The sequence below is a fragment of the Schistocerca gregaria genome, chromosome 6 (genome assembly GCF_023897955.1).
Source record: "Schistocerca gregaria isolate iqSchGreg1 chromosome 6, iqSchGreg1.2, whole genome shotgun sequence".
Lineage (NCBI taxonomy): Eukaryota > Metazoa > Arthropoda > Insecta > Orthoptera > Acrididae > Schistocerca > Schistocerca gregaria.
In genome coordinates, this window is record NC_064925.1 from 78,134,639 (window position 1) to 78,155,370 (window position 20,732).

The 20,732-nt window shown below is 43.6% G+C and overlaps 1 protein-coding gene across 1 annotated transcript in view; it reads right to left on the bottom strand.

Moving 5' to 3' along the window:
* Positions 1–16,507, bottom strand: part of LOC126278231 (serine/threonine-protein phosphatase 6 regulatory ankyrin repeat subunit A) — a 944,107-nt gene extending 927,600 nt beyond the window's left edge. The window contains exon 1 of the mRNA XM_049978210.1: positions 16,148–16,507. Coding sequence (XP_049834167.1) covers positions 16,148–16,507 — 360 coding nt within the window. The remainder of the gene's footprint in view (positions 1–16,147) is intronic.
* Between the last annotated feature and the right edge of the window lie 4,225 nt (positions 16,508–20,732).

Sequence of the window (20,732 nt, forward strand, 5' to 3'; positions counted from 1 at the left end):
TCTTTCCTGTCCAATTGTAACGATGGAGCCTTGGTCTCAACATCGTAACAGTAGATGCAGGTCTAAGTCGCCCAGCGTGGGGTCGATTGAAATAAGACGCACTCGGCGGCCGAACTTCCCCGGATGGGGCGTTCCGGTCAATGCCACACGCTCATTTCATTTGTTCATGATCAGTTATGTTTCTTTTAAGGAATATCTCGTTATCATTTGCGCGATCCAGAAGCTCTTCACAGATTGCGAGGTGAATGTCTTTCTGGTTTTGACTCATCATTCGTGAGAAGAACTTGGTGGCAACACGATTCATTCCAAGATGCTGTATCAGGATTTCATAACATGATCCAACAGAATCTCTCGGACAGTCAGTCTCCGATTGGTACTCACAGTTTCGTTGACGTTGCTGACATGAGAGTCGTCGTTGGACGTCGAAGGGCGTCCTGAACGAGGATCATCTTCAACTTCTGTGCAACCATTTTTAAATCGAGTCAACCATTCGTAACACGGAGGACGACTTAAGCACTCAACACCATAGGCTCTCTGATGATTTGGTGTATCTCTGTAAAGGTTTCACGCAAAATTTAATGCTGACCCCTTGCTCCTCTAACTCTGCCAGCTCGAAATTCGCAAAGTGTGCGACACAACGTTCCATTCAATACAGCACTGAACAATAACTAACAGACATAAGACAACGAAACTCCCTGCAGTTACACATTAAACACAGGCGTATGAAGGGCTATCAATCGCACTTCGCTCCAACACACCATTGGCGCGAAATTACGAATAATCCGGAATTTTCAGAACAGACCTCGTATGTAGTAGCTTTCTGTCAACAAAAATAGTGTGTGTGTAACTTCTCCTGAGACTCAGTACTACATCCAGACATCAGCAGTAGTCGAAAATTCAGAACTAGACATTCAAAAATGATTCAAATGACTCTGAGCACTATGGGATTTAACTGCTGAGGTCATAATTCCCCTAGAACTGCTTAAATGACATCATACACATCCATGCCGGAGGCAGGATTCGAACCTGCGCGTGGTTCTATACTGCCACGGCCACTCCACCCGGATAAACTAGATATTGAAGACTAGGTTAGTCCATGTGACGTAGACCCAAAGAGTGCTTGTACCCCACAGAGGGGCAATATAGAAGTTAAATTTTTTCTGACTTCGTGCATGCAGTTGACAGACGGCTGCGACGTAATGGAAAGCAGCAATTATTACGCCTCCAGCTTATTACTTTGCCGTTCCCAGCGGTATTGACGTGTAAATGGTCACCATTAGCTTAACTAGGTTGGATTGCGTTAGGTGCTGGGTGTTGCGCGGAGGTTAGATTTACATCGGGTCACGTTAAACGAGAGAAACGGAAGAATAACACTGCTCCAGAGAGGGAATTATTATGTGGCATAGTATCATGTCTAGATTAGATCTAGTCGAAAACTAGAGATGATGTTTTCGAAAGAATGACATTTCATTTGGTTAGTATTTCGAAAATAATTTATTGTCCGGTACAGAGTAATTGCAAACAAAATGATTGGTTTCGAGAGGCATCGGCCGTCTTGAGATCTACAAGATAAATAAGTCAAAATTAAAATATAATAAAAAAACTGGAAAGTAAAGTGGCATCATACCATAAAACACAGGTCTTGGTTGAATCCCACCACTGCAGAAACCACAGCGTCAATGGATGTAATGTATATGAGGAGGGACCTTGTATATAAAATCTAATCCCTTAGTGGGGTAGTAGCTAACTGTTCTCTTGTTATTGACATACCTCAATAAAATGTTTCATAATTTTTTAAAAGAATGTACATAATTACTTTAGGAAGTAAAATGTATAAAGCTGCATTAAAAACCTGCAGTTACCGTGTTGTGTAGGAGATAGGCCTCATACATCCGTAACGAGCAGGTTCAGTACGTAAAATAATACGACAGTACGTTAATAAGTTTACATAATTGAAAATTTAAATATTTTAAACGTTCTTTAAACCTTCATATCCAATAAGAAGTATCTTAAACATTATTGTTAGAAGGAAACAGTGAACATACTCAGACCGAGCGAAGTGGCGTAGTAGTTAGCACACTGAACTCGCATTCGGGAGGACTACGGTTCAAACCCGCGTCTGGCCATCCTGATTTAGTTTTCCGTCATTTCCCTAAATCGCTCCAGAGAAACGCCGGGATTGTTCCTTTGAAAAGCGTCGCCTATTTCCTTCCCATCCTCGATACAATCCGAGCTTGTGCTCCGTGTCTAAGGACCACGACGTCACTGGGACGTTGAAACCTAATATTCCTTTTTTAAAAATATTTATGGACTTGTTTGATGAAAACGAGTTCACTTCTGAGCAGAAGGGAGCATCGGAGTGCGGCGCCCTATCCCCCTCGCACGTGTGCATTTGTTTGTCGACAATGCAGTCGCTTGAACTGAACGGACAGGAAGAAATTCTACATTTGTGTAGTCATATTGTCCGTGATTGCTTTACAGTTCTTGGGCGTATTTTTGTTCTGTCGTTGCAACTACAAAGGTTGCATGTTTTGTTTTCGCTTTATTGAGGTAAAGCATCATCAGTAATCTGTAATTGAATTATCTACATTTTGATTTCCTTTAAGATCGAAAAACAGTTCGTTAACAATATTTTCGTTTGTACTTACGGTGACTTCCGCTTGATTTCCGTCTTACATTGGGAAATGCCGTCTGCTAGGACATTGCTTAAGGTTTTCTACTTTAGACACTGATAGTTTTGGTCTAATTTTTAGTTGCACTACAGCGCTATGCATTGCTTATGTTTTTCACAACACACTTTTTCGCACACTACTGTTTTCTGTTTGTTTTTATACTTCTAAGTGTGTTTTGTAGTGTTGCCAACATAACCTTGCAATTAGATTGTCTTTGACCCACAATCGTTTTTTTATGTTATTGTATGTGTGTGCTTCTATTTGATAATATTGCTGTGTATTTACATGTATTTACAGGTTTTTTTTTTTTGGGGGGGGGGGGGGGGGGGGGAGAAACCACGATCAGGTGTATAGTAGTTTGATGGAGTATGAGTTGGGACGAAGGTGAAGAGCCGGCCGTGGTGCCCGAGCGGTTCTAGGCGCTTCAGTTTGGAACCGCGCGACCGCTACGGTCGCAGGTTCGAAAGGATGTGTGTGATGTCCTTAGGATAGTTAGGTTTAAGTAGTTCTAAGTTCTAGGGGAATGATGACCTCAGATGTTAAGCCCCATAGTGCTCAGAGCCATTTGAACTATTTTTGAAGGTGAGGAGTAAGTATCAGTGGACATAAGTGTATAGTAGTGTCATGGAGTGTGAGTTGAGGGGAAGATGAGGAATAAGGAATGAAGTGAAATTGGGAGAGAGGAGGGGGTGAAGAATGGAAAAGGCTGTTTCCTTTTTCATGTAATTTTATCACTTATTGTATAAAGAGTCTTTCTTCCTTTCTTTGGTCCTTGTCCCGCCTCACGCGGGGTCGGCCGTGTTGTTACGGATTTGGCAGTGTTAGTTGCAGAGGATGGCCGGATGCCCTTTCTGTCGCCACCCCGAACCTCCCAGGATGTAAGTAGTGTACCCAATCTGTCTGCGTCTATGTAAGCCATGTAATTGTGCGATCGTTTTCAAATGTCTGTGAGAAGTGTAACTGAGGCGGAACGTGGGGTCCAGCCCGTATTTATCGCGCGGCATGTGGAAAACCACCTAAAAACCACATCCAGGCTGGCCGGCATACCGGTCCTCGCCGGGGCCGGGACCGGGGCCGGCGCGCCTACCCGAGTCCAGGAAGGAGTGCACGAGCGCTCTCTTTCAATATTGCTTGGTCTACGTGTTTTTGTTTTAGATGATCTGCAGAACATCCTAAAATTAGACCACAACAATCAATGTCTATAGAAGAAAAACATCAAAGGTCTGCTAGCAGATGGTATTTTCCGATGTGAAGGAGAAATCACGCAAAAATCACCGTAAGTACAAACCAACATATTGTTAACGAACTGTCTGTCGATCTTAAAGCAACTCAAAATGTAAATAATTTAATTTCAGACTACTTTACCTCAATAAAGCTAAGCGTGTCTGGTGAAAAAAACACGCATTTCTTGTAGTTGCAATGACAGAACAAAAAAACCCTCAAGGACAGGAAGAAACTTTGGACACCCACAAGGAATTAGAAATTTATATTAGTAAGAGAAATGACCCTAATAAATTGTTAAATGACCAAAGTGTCCGTGCCCAGTTTCCCAGGAACTCCGCTCAGTGGAAGCGGAGTCAAAATAAGCGAACACGTGTCTCGGCTTTCCCATAGATATTCGACCTTTCCTGAAAATACGACGGTCAATGTTTTGGAGGTATTTTCAAGATGATTTATGTGCTTTTTACCGAACAGTATCCACAAACGAAATGGTGGGTCAGTGGGTGCCGGCACGGTAGCTCAGCGTGTTCGGTCAGAGGGTTAGCAGCCCTCTGTAATAAAAAACTGAGTTAATCGATCAACAACGAACTTACGGATGTCTTACGATATCCGCCCCAAGCAGATGCAACGAACGAAAGCAAACAAAATGAGATTTTTTTTTTAAATGTGTTCGGTCAGAGAGCTGGTTGCGCTCTGTAATAAAAAACTGAGTAAAGGAATCAACGATCAACTTGAACGGATGTCATGTGACGTCCGCCCAGACCATGCGCAACGAACAATACTGAACAAAATGAAGAAACGTTTTTAAAAAAATGGGTAGTGTCGCGGTTTTGTAACTTTGCGCCCCGTGTTCGAAACCTGATTGTTGTTTTTGTTTATTCATTTTATTTTTATTGTTTTCGTTTATTTAGTCATATCTGTAGAAGGTTACTAAACGAAAATTTCTTATCAAATAAGGGATAAAAAGACGTTATATTAATTGTAAAATTACTACTGCATTTCGCAGTAAATGTCACACATTTATTTATTATATGTGTGCAAGAGGGGATAAAATCTTTTTAAAGTCTCATATTCTGATATTTCATTCTCATATCAATTCTTATATTAATTCTTATCTTCTATTCAGGTGCTTACTCTTTAGGAAGATCTGGTGCGGTCCCTTGGATGATACTGATCGTAGAACCATTGGAAACACAGATAATCCGAACACGACGACCATCGCACAAAGACAGTTTGCCACAGTTACATTTCTTCCTATGAATATTCCTTGGGAAATGAACGTCGTTAATAGTGGTGAAGATTTCGCGCTTTGGCAATAATTTCGAGGCAAACCATGCATAAGGGGCTACTCGTCCGAAATCTGGCGCTTGCAGTTGATTATGAATCAAGATGCACTACAGGAATTTTACCGAAAACAATTTCAAATAATGTTCTCATTCTTTTTTTTTTTAATTCATTAACCTGACATACAAGTACTAAGGGAATACGGACAAATTTTATACGAGGGTTGCCCAGGAGGTAACAAGGCCGAAAACAATATTACGAATGCGAAACGTTACGTATGTATTATTTGAAGACTCTTAAGCGACTGCGCCAAGTTTCCGTCAGTTCCAACAGATAGCGTAGCTGCAGAACGGTTTTAAAACGGCTTCTGTACGTGGCGTACGTCACAAGCAACGTGCCGTCATTGAATTTCTCACCGCAGAAAAAGAAACTGTGGAGAAGATCAACAAACGCTTGTGCGAAGTTTATGGAGCACTGCTATCGACAGAAGAAGTACAGTTAGTCGTTGGGCACAAAGGGTGACGTCATCAGAAGGCGGTTCGGCGGAGCTCCACGATTTGCAACCGTCGGGAAGACCATCCACGGCTGTCACCCCTCAACATGTTGCAGCGAGCTGATGTCTTTTGCGAGGACAGAAGCATTTCGACCTGACAGTTGGTGCTGCATCTGTCAATCGACAGAGGAAGTGTGGCTGCAATTATCCGCACTCTTGGATATTCAAGGATTGGTACCGACAGGGCACACATCATTTCATGAATCACAGCATCACTATTATGCGATAGCACCGTCGATATATCAGCAGAGTTTATATCTTAACTGTACTATAAAATCATCAGAAAGTCTTGGAAATTGTAAATAAAGTCCACCAATGTGTTATTCAACATGTCAGTTACTATCATCAAACAGTGGAAAATCCAGGATGAAATAATGACAATATTTGGAAAAAGACAGGTTGCTACTTACCATACTGCGGAGTTGCTGAGTCGCAGATAGGCACAGACTGTCAAACAAGTAAGTAAGCTTTCGGCCAAAAAGGCCTTCACCGGAATTAAACAACATACAAACACACACACACACACACACACACACACATGACCAAAGTGTCTGGCTGTGGTCGTTTGTGTGTGTGTGTGTGTGTGTGTGTGTGTGTGTGTGTGTGTGTGTGTGTGTGTCTTGTCTAATACCGATGAAGGCGTTTTTGTGTGAAAGCATAGTTGTTTGACAGTCTTTCTGTTGTGCCTATCTGCGATTCCAAGTAAATCGTTGAGAACGTGGTTCACGCAGTGTTGGAATTGAACAAGGGCATGTATTACGTAACATAACGCCACTTTATTGTACTGATTTTTAATTCTGACGTAATCTGCCTAACATCTATTTTAATTTTTATACTGACTTGAGCTGTATATCTGAGGATGGCCTACGCTGGCTGAAACCGATCACGTATTTTTCAGTTACTTTGATTGTGTCGGATCATGAGGCATTCTCAAGGACAATGTCTACTGGACGATGTTACTCAGCAGTATGTAGTTACTGCTATTTCTCAAGTTTGGTATCGGGCAGCGTTGATTTCTATCAGTAACTGAAGACAAATTGATCAAACACGTGTTACTGACAATCGCTAAGAAGCAAGACTGCCAGTAAAGTTTGGAGACCACTTGCTCATAAGATACAGCAGCCATCAGTAACGTGTAATGTACTCCACCGCTGATGATGAGAGAAGTCGAATAACTATGCTGCCGTGCAGCGATATTTTTCCAGAAACAAGGATCTTGCCTAAGACTGTGTTTGTCACTGCCTCCCGCGGTTCATTTACTCCTCACCTCCGAAACGAGTCACAAGTAATTGAAAGTGATTTCACTTCTGTTCTTAAGAGCTGAAAGAGAGGATATACGAGGCCTATTCGCAAAGTGAGGTCCGATCGTTCGCAAAATGGAAACCCTGATGAAAATCGAAAATGTTTTATTTATAACAGTTAGCTACACGTTCCACCTACTTCTCTACATAGTCGCCGCTCCGATTTTGCCATTTGTCGTAGCGTTGTACCAACTTTCCAATACCCTCGTCACAGAAGCAAGGCGCCTGTGCTTCCTGCCAATTCTCTACGCTGATCTACAGCTCGTTGTCTGTGCCAGAACGTTGTCTTCATAGCTAGCTGTTCATGTGAGCAGAGATGAAGCTCAGGGAGAGGCAATTACGGGCTCTAATGTGGGTGATCAAAACCTTTCCATGGAAAACGCTGCAGTAGCATATTCATTGCGCCTGCAGAGTGCACCCGAGAATTGTCATCCAGAAGGAAACGTATGACAGTTATGTTATGTGGGCTGCATGACATCAGGCGAAATTTCACACCAGGCCCTCGCATTTGGCGGGGGATACTGTTGTTCTGGGCGTCTTTACCTGCTCACTGTGTGCTCAGAACTGAAAAGAGCGACGTGACGCGATCGGTGGTCGTACTAGAGACTCCGCTCAACACACCTGCGCGAACCTTCATCGGATTTTAACTATGGTTTTGCATTTCACACCCCATCGGACCTTACTTTCCTAACAGCTGTTGTACAATTAAACAGTTCTGACACGAAGGTAACAGGACATTTTGTTCAAATGGTTCAGACGGCTCTGAGTACTATGGGACTTAACATCTGATGTCATCAGACCCCAAGAACTTAGAACTACTTAAACCTAACTGTATGTCGCAGACAAAAACACGAATCCCTAGTGCAAGTATATTTGTTTAAGTGCAGTAAATTCGATAACTTTATCGACATGTGTAGTGTATTCACTTCTTTGCCCATCGTAGGTGATAGGATCGATGACGGGGAATTACACATATGTCTCTCGACTGCTTTTAGCAACAAGGGATGTTAAGCTGTTTGCGATAATATTATTTAAACACACCACTGCAGATAAGACATGCAGAACTTGTACTCTTACAGAATAGATGATCCTAAACGAAAACTGACTTTTTTTTTAAAAAAAAAAAGTGTAAGTCTTCTCGAGACCGTTCGCCGGCAGTATACGTGCGTCTAATACATCCGGGAGGTGTACTTCGTGGTCTCCTGTCGGCGTGTCCATCAACGGCTCAGACGTTAACGGTGAGTAAACACGCGTGGCAAATTTGCGCAGGCTGACTGATGAGTCACAGGGTTTCCGCGCTGGCGACCTCTATACCGAAGAAACGGGAAGTGCTTCTTCGCTGCGAATTCGTTAAATATCAAGTCGCTTCCTGCTTCCAGTACAGCAGTACAATAACGTGAAATCTCCAGTACTTGCTCCAGAAACTACAGATTGTTAAGTAGTTCTTATTTAAATTTCTCTAACTAACTAATGGTAACGCTGAACTCTGTACGCCAAAGCTGGTTGAATACACACTTTCAGAAGATACTCCACAATTTATAAGCTGTGTTCAATATCATTCTCCTAAACACATCCATGCCCGAGGCAGGATTCGAACCAGCGACCGTAGCGGTCGCCCGATTCCAGACTGAAGCATCTAGAACCACTCGGGCACAACGGCCAGCACCAATTTGTCCATTGTGTGTAGAAGGCAAATCATTTATGAAACAGTGTACAAGTTTGTTGTTTAAACTAAATTCTGTCGAATTAGATGTTATTGTATTTCTTGTCCAAACACTGTGGGAATTTTCGAGTTCTTCCATTCTAGCTAGAGTATTTCCATTTTGGTAGGTGGTACTTAACGCAAAAATTTGAAAATGTCTTCACAATCGATATTATGAAATAAAAAGAACAAAATAAAGGACCACATTAACACATACTATGCGAGCCGCTGTGATAACGTGATATCACTCAGTTATCGCTTCTCTCGTGTAACAGCAAATAGTTTAGTAATCATTTTCATGAATTTTAATCAGAAAGTCATCTTTGGGTGATTCAACACATTCTCTAGACAGACGGAAAGAACCTGGAAAATAATCATCTTAAAAACCAAAATGGCAAGTGCGAAATCACAAGGGGAAACAGCCAGACGTATGTATCTGTTACACAAAGATGACAGTCTTTCACTTTTATCATTCGGGAACGTAACACTCCTCTACAAGTTTTGAAACATAGAATGAAGTATGATTTCATGGGAATTACGCATTCCGAAATCTGTTACATATGAGTTGATAAATTTTGAAAGAATACAGCTCATGAAAAAGAGAATAGGAAAAGGAGAGGCAGCATAGTAAAACAAAGCCGACTTTGTACCTGGCGACGAGGGTCGCATTGTATCGTTACGTGCAGCAGGGGGACCTAGGACGAAACGCAGCACGTGAAACTGCGTCCTGGCCCTCAGAGAATGACTGCGAATACCACAAGTGCAACCTAATAGCCGGACTGTTTACCTCGTCGCGCGGCGTATACGAAGCCTAATGTACATCTACATTTACATACGTACTCCTCAAGGCACCGTATATTGCTTGGCGGGCGGAGGGTACCCTGTACTGCTACCAGTCATTTCCTTTCCTGTTCCACTGGCAAATAGAGTGACGGAAAGATTATCTATTTGCCCACGTACGAGCCATAATTTCCCTTGTCTTATGTTTGTGCTCCATATGCAAAATGCACTTTGGCGGCAGTAGAATCGCTCGGCAGTCAGCTTCAAATATCGGTTCTCTAAATTGTCTAAGCAGTGCTCCCCGAAAAAAAAAACATCGCCTGGCCTTCCAAGGATTCCGATCTGAGTTCCTGAAGCATCTCCTCTATACCTGCGTGTTCATCGAACCTACCTGTAAAAAATCTAGCAGCCCGCCTCTGAATTGTTTCAGTATCTTTCTTTAATCAGGTCTTGTGGGGATCCCAAACATTCCAGCAGTACTCAAGAATGGGTGGTACTGCATTCATGCACATATATTTAGGATAACTGCGGAATGTGGTGCCATACAACGTGTCACTACACAAAACTGGTGCTAATAGCATAGGCACATAGGGCACACACACGACACAGATCTGTAAAGTCCACGGTACTGGTGATAAGTTGAGAAAACCGTCCCGAAACACATGTGCTACAAAACGCCACTGTTTCCTGCGCATGTATCCCAACACCAATATGGGATATGATCACCATGCACACGTACACAGGCCGCACAACGGGTTGGCATACTCTGGATCAAGTGGTCGAGCACCTGCTGGTGTATAGCCACCCATTCTTGCACCAGTGCCTGTCGGAGCTCCTAAAGTGTCCTCGGAGTTTGAAGATGTGCAGCGATACGTCGACAGAGAGCATCCCAGACCTGCTCGGTGGGGTTTAGTTGTTGAGAACAGACAGGGCACTCCATTCGCCCGATATCTTCTGTTTCAAGATACTCCTCCACTATGGCAGCTCGGTGGGGCCGTGCGTTATCATCCATCAAGAGGAAGGTGGGACCCACTGTACCCCTGAAAAGGTGAACATACTGGTGCAAAATGACGTCCTGATACACCTGACCTGTTACAGTTCCTCTGTCAAAGACATGCAGAGGTGTACGTGCACCAATCATAATCCCACCCAACGTCAAACCATGACGTCCATACAGGTTCCTTTCAAGGACAGTAAGGGGTTGGTATATGGTTCCTGGTTCACGCCAGATGAAAACCCAGCGAGAATCACTGTTCAGACTGTACTTCTTGAAAGTCTATGTAGTATTCATACACATGACAAACAAAAGCTTTTCTGCCTTTTCTAGAATCTTGATAAGTCTACTGTCAGATAACACCCTTTTCATCTGAGAAAATGATCTCACACCATCTGCAGATGTAATTAGAGCATTTCGAAAACACTGACCTATTGAATGGTCAACTTGTGGAATTTTTGAAATATTTGTAAGTTTTTTAAGATCTGAATTTTTCGAAAACACTGTTTTACACATTCTCCTAACTAACGAACCACATTTTCTTAACACTGCACCATGCACAATTTTTACTGACTTTGTCACAGGCTGCCCCATTTCTTGAAGCTGCAATATCACTTGAGACAGGAAATCGAACTCAACTACAATGTAAGTTAAGACCCTAATGATTATACACTTGTCTTGATCGCCAAAAATATTTCTTTATTTAACTTCTCATGAACGTTTCGGATTGCCTGACTATCAGATTTTTAACATCGATACACATTACTGTTAAGTCATTCCTCACTTCCGAAGACTCGAGAAGTTTCTTTTCTGCTACAAATGAAGATGCTTCATTCTCGAGAGCGATGGCCATCTTAGTTATGCTCGGGAATTTCGAAGCGTGGTAAAATGCTGCCCAAATCCAGGTCCCACATCTCGTTGTGATACGTTGAGGGCACTGAGGTACTTCTGATGCAATGTCCTTAAAAGTCTGAATCCTTGAAAGGCCTTCACGAACATCTTTGTATTCCTGGACATCAATTTCATCAACATCCAGAAACATGCCTTGTGTGTCTTCTGACATCCTGTGAAAACAATGTGCTATGTAGGTGACTTGGAAGCATGTTTGGAAATATCTCTTTTAAAGTTGTCCCAGGTTTTTTCATGTACAGTATTGAATTTCTTCAGGCCACATTACCTGTAATGATTTGGTAAATAACTAGCGATAGTTGAATAGTTAACTTTTTCTAGAAACTCTGCCGTAAGCAGGACTGTTTTTATTGAGTCATCCTCTGAAGGATCTAATGGTCCAATAATGATCTTGACAATAAAATGACCCTTAGCGTTAGCTGAGTCGCCGGTTGAAATCCAGATCTTTTTATTTTTTATTGCATTTCAATGACTTACTTTACTTCATTGCAACATTCACTTACGTAACACTTTCGGAAACGTGACTCACTGGGCACAGATTGGAATGTAAATTACTCTAAAACTGTCCTAGTGTAGGATTATGTAGCTTCCATAACAGAAATCCTGCATCAATAAAAGCTTTAAATAAGTTGAATGCAGATTGTCATTTTCGGATCTCTGTTGTGATTGCCGACGGAAGTCAAGCTAATTTTCTTTGCCTTAGCCTTGAAAAGTGAAATTTTGTATTTGGTTGTACTGATAAGTTGAGAAATGAAATATTTCTTTTCATAGTCCATTGACTGCGCGTATAATCTCGATAGAAGTATTCTATCGTCAGTAGAAAATACGTCGGGTCCGAAAGTATTAATGCAACTTCGCAGTTTACTGCGTAAAGAAACACTGAACTTCGCCACGTTACTACCTGCCTCCTATAAGAAGGTCGCAATGAAAACTGAAAAAATTAGAAACTTAGAACAATACTGAACCCACGTTTTAGCTGCGGTACGCATTGTTGCTTTTGAAGGAGGTAGCATTCGATAGGAAGCCAAGTAAACACAATCGATATTTAAAATCCTTACCTACTCTTGCCTCTTTTTATGGCGACACTCATTACCATTTTCAATAATAAAGGAGTAAATAATAATCAAGAAGGCAAGCAAAAGGCATTTATTTTGGCAATTAGGCATTTGCATAAAAATAGACAGGATAAGCCAACATGGAACTGCGACATTCAAATCGCAAAATGTGAATCGTACAGATCCACGTTCAAACTCAAGGAGGATTTTAAACGTTTAAATAGGCATTGTGCCAAAATTCCAGTCTTTGATAAATAACCTTTACCTATGTTATGCCATGAATAAACCTTATAGTATTTATTATTCATTTTGAATTTTGCCTCTCATACAGCAATGCGGTTCATTAATTTCGCTGTTTGGCGCCAGATCCAGTTATGAAAATGCGTCACGGACTAAAAATTGTACAGGAGCGACAACCAACATTCTTCTGATCGTCACGTCCTATACAGGTCAATTCTAGTTACCGATTCAAGGCATTCATTGATTCACTAATTATATCTTTCTTCACCACGTGTGTGAACTAAAATGTAGGCTAATATGTAATTGCTCTCTGAAATACTGCAAAAAAGTTACTAGTATTGGAATCGGTAACTAGAATTGACCTATATAGGTCAGTTCTAATACCCGATTCCAATTTTAGTTGTACACCGGCAGTGGTTTTAGAGAGCAATTACAAACGTAGAAATGGTATTAGATTTAAGTGCATACAACTGCAACTGAAATCATGGGGCGGTTGTAATCTGTAACTGGAATTTACCTACATAGGTTAATTCTAGTTATGGATTCCCATATTCTTCATTTTTCTAGATATTCGTTTCTCGCGTACTGGCTTTTCTTTTAGAAGTTAGTGTGTCGGTTTGTCCACATTTTATGCTGCTGTTTCGTATTTGTTATCATTCATTTAATTTTCCCCTTTTCCTGATACATTTTAGTTTCTCGCCGCCCAAAACCCCGACTTTCCTGCGCTCCTCGTGTTAGATTCAATAGTTAATATAAAATAAACGCGATATCATAACAGTATAATTTCACCATGTTGTTTACTGTAAAGTAATTTAAAGGTTCTCTGTGCTTTTCTAGTAGCATGCAGTACGAGAATACTTCTTTCCAGACATGAAAATTTGTTTTTAATCCATGTTGTTCATTATGTTCGTTATCTTCAGTTCGTTTCGATACAATTCATGACTAAGTAAATAACTGCGTGAATGTGAATGTAATTTTATCGTATGCTACATTAGTTTGTTTACGAGTATGATCCGTAGCTTTCATAGATTGCCTATACATAGCGTCTTTGCCTTAGGTATGACGTCATTGCTCAAAACCGACGAGTGCAATGGGACGTAACAGTTCCGCCTGTCGACTGCAATCCAGTTCCGTTATCTCCAGTGGACTCTCAAAGCCACCGCGCTGCTATACCGGATCCCCCACCCCTCTACTCCTGCAATAGGCACGTATATCCAGAAGTGTCCTCGACAATGTAACGGAAGGCTAACTGGTGGTATGGTTAGTGACCCAGCACCTAAGTGCTTCCGCTAGTATGAGCAACTGGGAACGTGCGGCATTATGTCGGGATGTGGTGATGTGGGCATTGTTCACTGTGGCTGTGAAGGCTGGAAGGATATTTCCAATTTCATGTCTGCGTCAAATGAAATTTTCGCCGATTTTCGAGGGTGCAAGTTATATCTGTGCAGTTGTGGGACTAGCAATGATGACTTTTCTGGTTCAAGGTGCATCACTGATGGTGGTGCAGTTGGCAGGCGAGGGCGGATCTGGTTTGTATGACAGTGCGATAAACCCTTTGGTGTGTCAAATGGTGTAATGTGCCACCAATGGGTGTTAACCCCTGTTGCTGGCGTTCACGTGTCTTATGTTCCATACGAGTGCTCCGTTCCCAGTAGGGATCGCCCTGTGAGCTTGGCCCACGGTTGCCAGGGCTGTGGAGTGAGGAGACAGAGCAGTGTTCGAGGTTGTCTCCCACGGTGGAGCAGTGCTGGGCTATCGTCCTTGATAGGATAGCTGTACGTGCTAAGGAGTAGCACAGGGAGTGCTTTGTGACGGTGGTTCCCAATACTTCCATCATTTGCTTCTTAAACACCTGTATCGGACACTCCACACCCCATTGGACAATAGGTGAAATGGCGGACTGAAATGATGGGTAGAACTGTTCGACAGCCATGCTGTGAACTGGCACTATAGTTCAGTTAACCTCTTTGCTGGCTAGAATCTGGACTAGCACATTTTCTGTAAGTTTTGTTATGGTGCACAGTCCGCTTGCCGCACATGGTTATTTAGAGAAGGCGAATATTATCTATAAAGGGCCCTTAAACAGGCCCTGAAAGTCAGAACGAATGTGATCCCAAGGGCTGACAGAGGGTGTGTCAGAGAGCGAAAGATTAGGGCTATATGTTGCTTGATGCTGGACGCAAGGTGAAAGATTGTGCGCCCTGGATTTCACGTCCATTGTTCTGTCAACTCATTACAGCTTTCATCCACGACATTCCACAGTGCCTCTCAACATCCACATTTGACGTGATCTTTTCGATGATGGAACAGAATTATCGGTGTTCTTTGCGCTAGTTCATCTCGTTCCAGAAATCTGGAGTAAGCGACGTAATAGCTCAGATGGGTACAGGATCGGAAATTATTTTCTTTTGTATTCAGCTGACACTTTGTGGGCGACACATTTCAGCCGAGCAGAATGTGGAGTATGTGGATTTTTGGCCGGTACGCTTACACAGCTGGAGTTCCAACGCAGCCTAGATACAGATCACTGGGCAAAGTGATCACCAGTGCCCTACCTTTGAGCTCCCACTCTCTCTCCTTCTCTCTCTCTCACACACACACAGACACACACAGTTGCCTCTTTGTATTTGCTTCCTCTCGTCCCCAGTCTCTCCTCATGGTGGGCTCAACCTATCCCTCCGTTCTCCCTGAAGAAGGAAGTGACCAAAATCTCTCTCTTTCTGTCCTCTCTGCCTTTCTCTCTCTCTCTCTCTCTCTCTCTCTCTCTCTCTCTCTCTCTCTCTCTCTCTCTTTCTCTCTCTCTCTGTCCCTATATTTCCCTCTGTCTCTCACAGTTCCCCCTTTATATTTACTTCCTATCGTCCCCACTACTGTGTTTTGAGTCCCTCCTCTCATTATGGGCTTAACGTAACCCTTGGTTTTCCCTGAGGAAGAAAGTGAGCAAAAGGTCTCTCTTACACTCTCTCTCTGCCCCCCCCCTCTCTCTCTCTCTCACACACACACACACACATTCACACATACATGGTCTCTCCCTTTTCTTGTTTCCCCTCGCCATTCCAACAGGTGAGAACCCTCTTGTGTCGGGAACCACCCTGCTGCTACGGTTGCCGGTTCGAATCCCGCCTGGGGCATAGATGTGTGTGGTGTCCTTAGGTTAGTTAAGTTTAAGTAGTTCTAAGTCTAGGGGACTGATGATATCAGATGTTAAGTCCCATAGTGCTTAGAGCCATTTCAACCAAGTACCCTTTTGTGCTAGGGTCTAGTGGCCTGCCTCTCCTTTGAGATGCTTGAGTGCCTCTTCCTCTATTCTCGTTGCGCAAGAAACTGACAGAAAGCTATGAGGGCAGTAAGCCTGGTGGTGCGTCGCAGGCAGGGCTGAGCGTGCCGTGGTGGCGAGGTGCACAGTGCTGGTGGTGGTGGTGCTGGCGGTGTTTACCGGGTCCATGAGGCCGGCGAGCGGCAGCGGGTAGGCGTCTTCGCCCGCGGCGGCCACCAGCTTCTCGAGCGCCTTGACGGCCTGGTCCACCGGCGGCCACTCTGCCCGCGCAGTCAGCGCCAGCAGCTTCAGCGACGCCTCCCGCATGCCCGCCGTCGCAGAGCCCGGCTTGCCGCCGCTGCCCGACGAGCCCGTGTCGCCGGACGTCGACAGCCGGTCCCCTTTGGGCGAGTCCCGCTTCTCGGCGGCCTCATCCTTGTCTCCGCTGCCGCCCCCGCCGCCTCCGGCACCTGCGGTGCCGCCCCCGGCGCCGCCCGCGCCGTTCTTCCCTCCGGCAGCTGGTCCGCCGGCCTTCTTCATCTCGGATCTCGAGTCGGGCACCTCCTCTCAGGAGCACCTTTGGGCTACAGCGTGGCGTCCACCACACCGAGACGCCCCCGAGTCTTCCCAACTACTCAAATGGGTCGAAGACGAGCCGAATAAAGCGCTTCAGTCATTCACACCTAAGGAGGCGAGTAAGTCCAGTCTGACGTATTTTTCGCCAAATCTCAGCACAGGTACGTCGTCGTAGAAGACTGGACCAAATGTCAAGAACGTCTCCAGGTAGACATGTAGTGAGTTGAAAACTTGTACAATTATCTTGCGCGATTCGCCAAACAATGTTCACAAATAATGTATTCGATAAATATAGACTGAACTGAGAACGAAAAAAAATTTGTGATCGTATATTTATAGAGGCCTTGCGATATATATATATGTTTCATCGATGCACGCTCCCAAAGAAGTTTAACAGAGAACAAATGGCAAGATATTCTCTAAAGTATACACCAGAATCAAGCACCGTTTAACGGAGAAAATCTCCCAATTCCGTGTGGTAGGCACCAATTAATTGGCCCTCAGTTTCAAAGTCTGATAATTATCACACAAAATTCAGTCACTGTCCAGGTGGAAGCGTGCAGAAAATTCCAGAATACTGACTTACGTCGCTGTGGAATAAAATTCTTAGTTCGTTGTTGTTTTACTTCGAGAAGAGTGGCTAAAAGTTACGCCGACAGCGGTACAGCTTTCTCCTTATTTACAAGTATCACAGTAACAAATCAAAATAACGTAACTTCGATTCACAGAGACCAGTAAACTGAAATTATTTATTTCACGTTAAGAAGGCTAGTCACTGATAAAATTACAGTCTGAAGAGCAACAAATCTGGCAAGAATGATGTAGCAATTCTTTAGAGCGGAAACTCTTGTATCATTTCACTGTACACGACAAATGTTCTTCACCTACTATATCAACATTCTTCATCTACCTGTCTATAAGGACGCAGAAGTGTTTATTTTGATGTTGATGGGCAATAAAGCGTCACGTTGTATTAGACGCGGACTAGATACCAAAAATTTGCGTCAAATAATTCTTTTTTTTTATACTAGGTTTCGAAAAGGATTTCAGTGCATTGCGCACAATACCCGAGCACAAAATTAGCTGCTTGACTAGTCCACTGTCCAGGAATCCACTAGGATACAACTCGACAAATTCACTCACATTTTCAGTCGCATATTCACAACGTCAGTGCGACACATACACACCTCAAGGAGGTCGTGTAGCATGCAACACGTAGTAACACCTCATACGCTTCGTTGATATTATAACTTTTTCTTACTACTTATATGGTATACGAGAATGCAGAGGCGCTCTTGAGTACTTCGGTCTTGAAAATAACACGTCACATACTTGCAGACTTTCCACTAGATGATATTTTTTGACTTAAATTGTTCTCCATTATGGCAGATTGGTGACTGCACTGTTCAAGACATTTTTCTCGGCATTTTTGCCTGCTCTGTATTACATACAGCAACAGAATCGTTACAGGAGAGTCTGTTTTGTGGTATACACGGTTGAAAAATTGTGACAGTAGTTGTTTATCAATATATAAATACATGCAGCAGAAGTGTTCCTATTTTCCCGAAATGCGAGGAGTTAAAAGCGCATGCTAGGCGGCAAAGAACTTGACACAGATTGCAACGGCTACCGCTTACGGAACAGGTCACTGCCGATATTTTTTACGACCGCGGCACGGAAAGCCGTTCCGCACTTGCAAAGCCACAGCGCTAGTCCGCGTGGCGGTAAAAAATCTGTCGAGTTGCACAAGTTCCAGCGTATTTTTTCCCGTTTGCAGATAATACGTGTAATTCTGACAGAGTTTCAACCTGCTCACTTTGCGTACTGTCACTGAGGAAAATGTACTGGTCACACGTCACTTGCAAACTACCCCATAGTCACGTGCAGTGGTCGCTTTTCGTCACACGTAAACCGTACAGCACTTTCTGAGTTTGTGCTAGTTGGAGTCGGTATCACTCAAGTGAGGAATGACGTCGGCGCACTACTACACTCGCAGCCAGCAGGGCAATTTCATGCGTAGCGCCGCACCGCAGCACCACGCGACGACGGTGTGTCGATGGCGGGTCCACAGTGCGTGCGGAGCCGGAATCGTCGGGTCGAGATGACTCGGCAGCTGTCGCGGGCCGCGGTCGCTGGAAGCGATACGCCGGCGACTCTGTGAGCGGGCACCGCGGCGCAGATTTCTCACGATTGCCGCAAGGGGCAGCAGCAGCGGCGCTGCCAAGGAGGGGGGGGCGATTTGCATGTGCCGCCGGCTGGGGGTGGGGGAGGTGGGGAGGGGCAGCGGCTTACTGGGTCACCGGAGATGAACCCAGCGCTCAACGCTCAAGTCTGCTCACCACAGGCTGTGCAAAAGTGAATCAATAAGCAGATGCCTCTATAAGAGAGTCTTACTAGATTCCTAAGTGTAAAATTTAATTACGTAAAGAAACAGACGCTACGTTGCCAATTTTTTTATAGGGTTGCTTTCGGTTTTCTAGTCTATTAACCAGTTGTGGCTGCTCCTTCATTTTGTAGTCTTTGGCGAGTGCTAAAGTTTAGTTTATTAAATTGGCGGGTGACGATGTCTTCGATCACCAGGGTCGTGTTCAGTTAATTTTTACTTAAAGCTGGGAGGACAACTCACAAACTTCATTAAAATCTCTCGAAACAGTAATAGCGGACGTAACGTCGCTTGTCTGCACCTCGTGGTCGTGCGGTAGCGTTCTCGCTTCCCGCGCCCGGGTTCCCGGGTTCGATTCCCGGCGGGGTTAGGGGTTTTCTTTGCCTCGTGATGACTGGGTGTTGTGTGCTGTCCTTGGGTTAGTTAGGTTTAAGTAGTTCTAAGTTCTAGGGGACTGATGACCAAAGATTTTAAGTCCCATAGTGCTCAGAGCCGTAACGTAGCTTGACGTAGCGCAGATTGGGGTATTTGATACAAAAAGTTGGCCAAATTTATTTTCTTACATTTTCTGCACTGTGAGACGATATACAACATAGTTTAGCATAATAATGGATTTGCATATTTGATAGAATGAAATGGAACAAAATTATGGCATGTTTATTAAATTGTTTACTTCATAATTACAAGACTAATAGTTATTCAGATGATGAGTCCCAGCCTTGTTTATCTTAGCAGTCTGTTTCACTTGTGACCTCCTGTTCATCCTCATTTTCAGCTTGAGGAACCTGCCTAACCCCTTCTTCACTTGGGGGAAGTAAATGTAATGTCCCTGCTAAGAAAGGTTTGCTGGCTTTCCTTGGCGTCAGTCTCATAGCATTTCTCAGTGGATCAGATGTCAGTAGTAGCCTGTTTAGTACATCCAAACTGTATGCTTCCCGTGAGAGTTTCCTGGCAAAACTTTGTCTGTACAAACAGAAGTGCTTATTGCGGGCCTCGGCTGCTTCTTGTGGTAAGCTGGCTGCGGGTAAGAGGGCACGTTCGATGACAGTTGGGCCACGCACCAAAATATTATGAACTGTGGGAGCATAGGATACCATGGATATTGTGGTGTGCGTACTGTAAGACCTTCGGTACAAACACCATCAGATTATTTGAGTTGTCTTTCTAACGAAGTAGGTGAGTGTCAACAATATGTCTCGTGGTCTTATCGTGGCGTGTTTATCTTCTGCCGTTGGGTCAGACGATAGAAATGCCACTTGCACGCTTAGAGTAGCAGATTCACGGTGACCAACTTTAAACAGAACATGATTAATTTTCATACACATTTATTAAAATAATAACAATCATAAACCTTACTTAATTTGATTCTGGATGCTATTTACAATTGACAATTTGAAGTACATTTGGTGTTGGTACATTAATCTTATTCTCACATATCTCTGATACTTCACAAAGTGTCTATACATTTCTCTTAATGAGTATGTACAAGAATATGATAATCTTATTAGGCGCAGAATGAAACTTGACTGCAGACTAATGCAGACTGATGCGGACTGACTAATCGGAGGTCTGTACACTCGTTATAATACCTCGAGCATTCAGGTATCACTGAGCGAGTGTGATCCGTGAGGAGAAAAGGTTCTACGTTAGCGGCAATCTCATTGGCTGCGTTACATATTAATACGCGGATGGGCGGAAGCAGAATTTGGTCCGTCTCTTAGACACCGCCATCTCGCAGTGCGGAGACGGATGAGCGCTGCGTCTGCGCTGTTGTACTTAGCGGGGCGCGCTCTAGTGGGAAAAGTT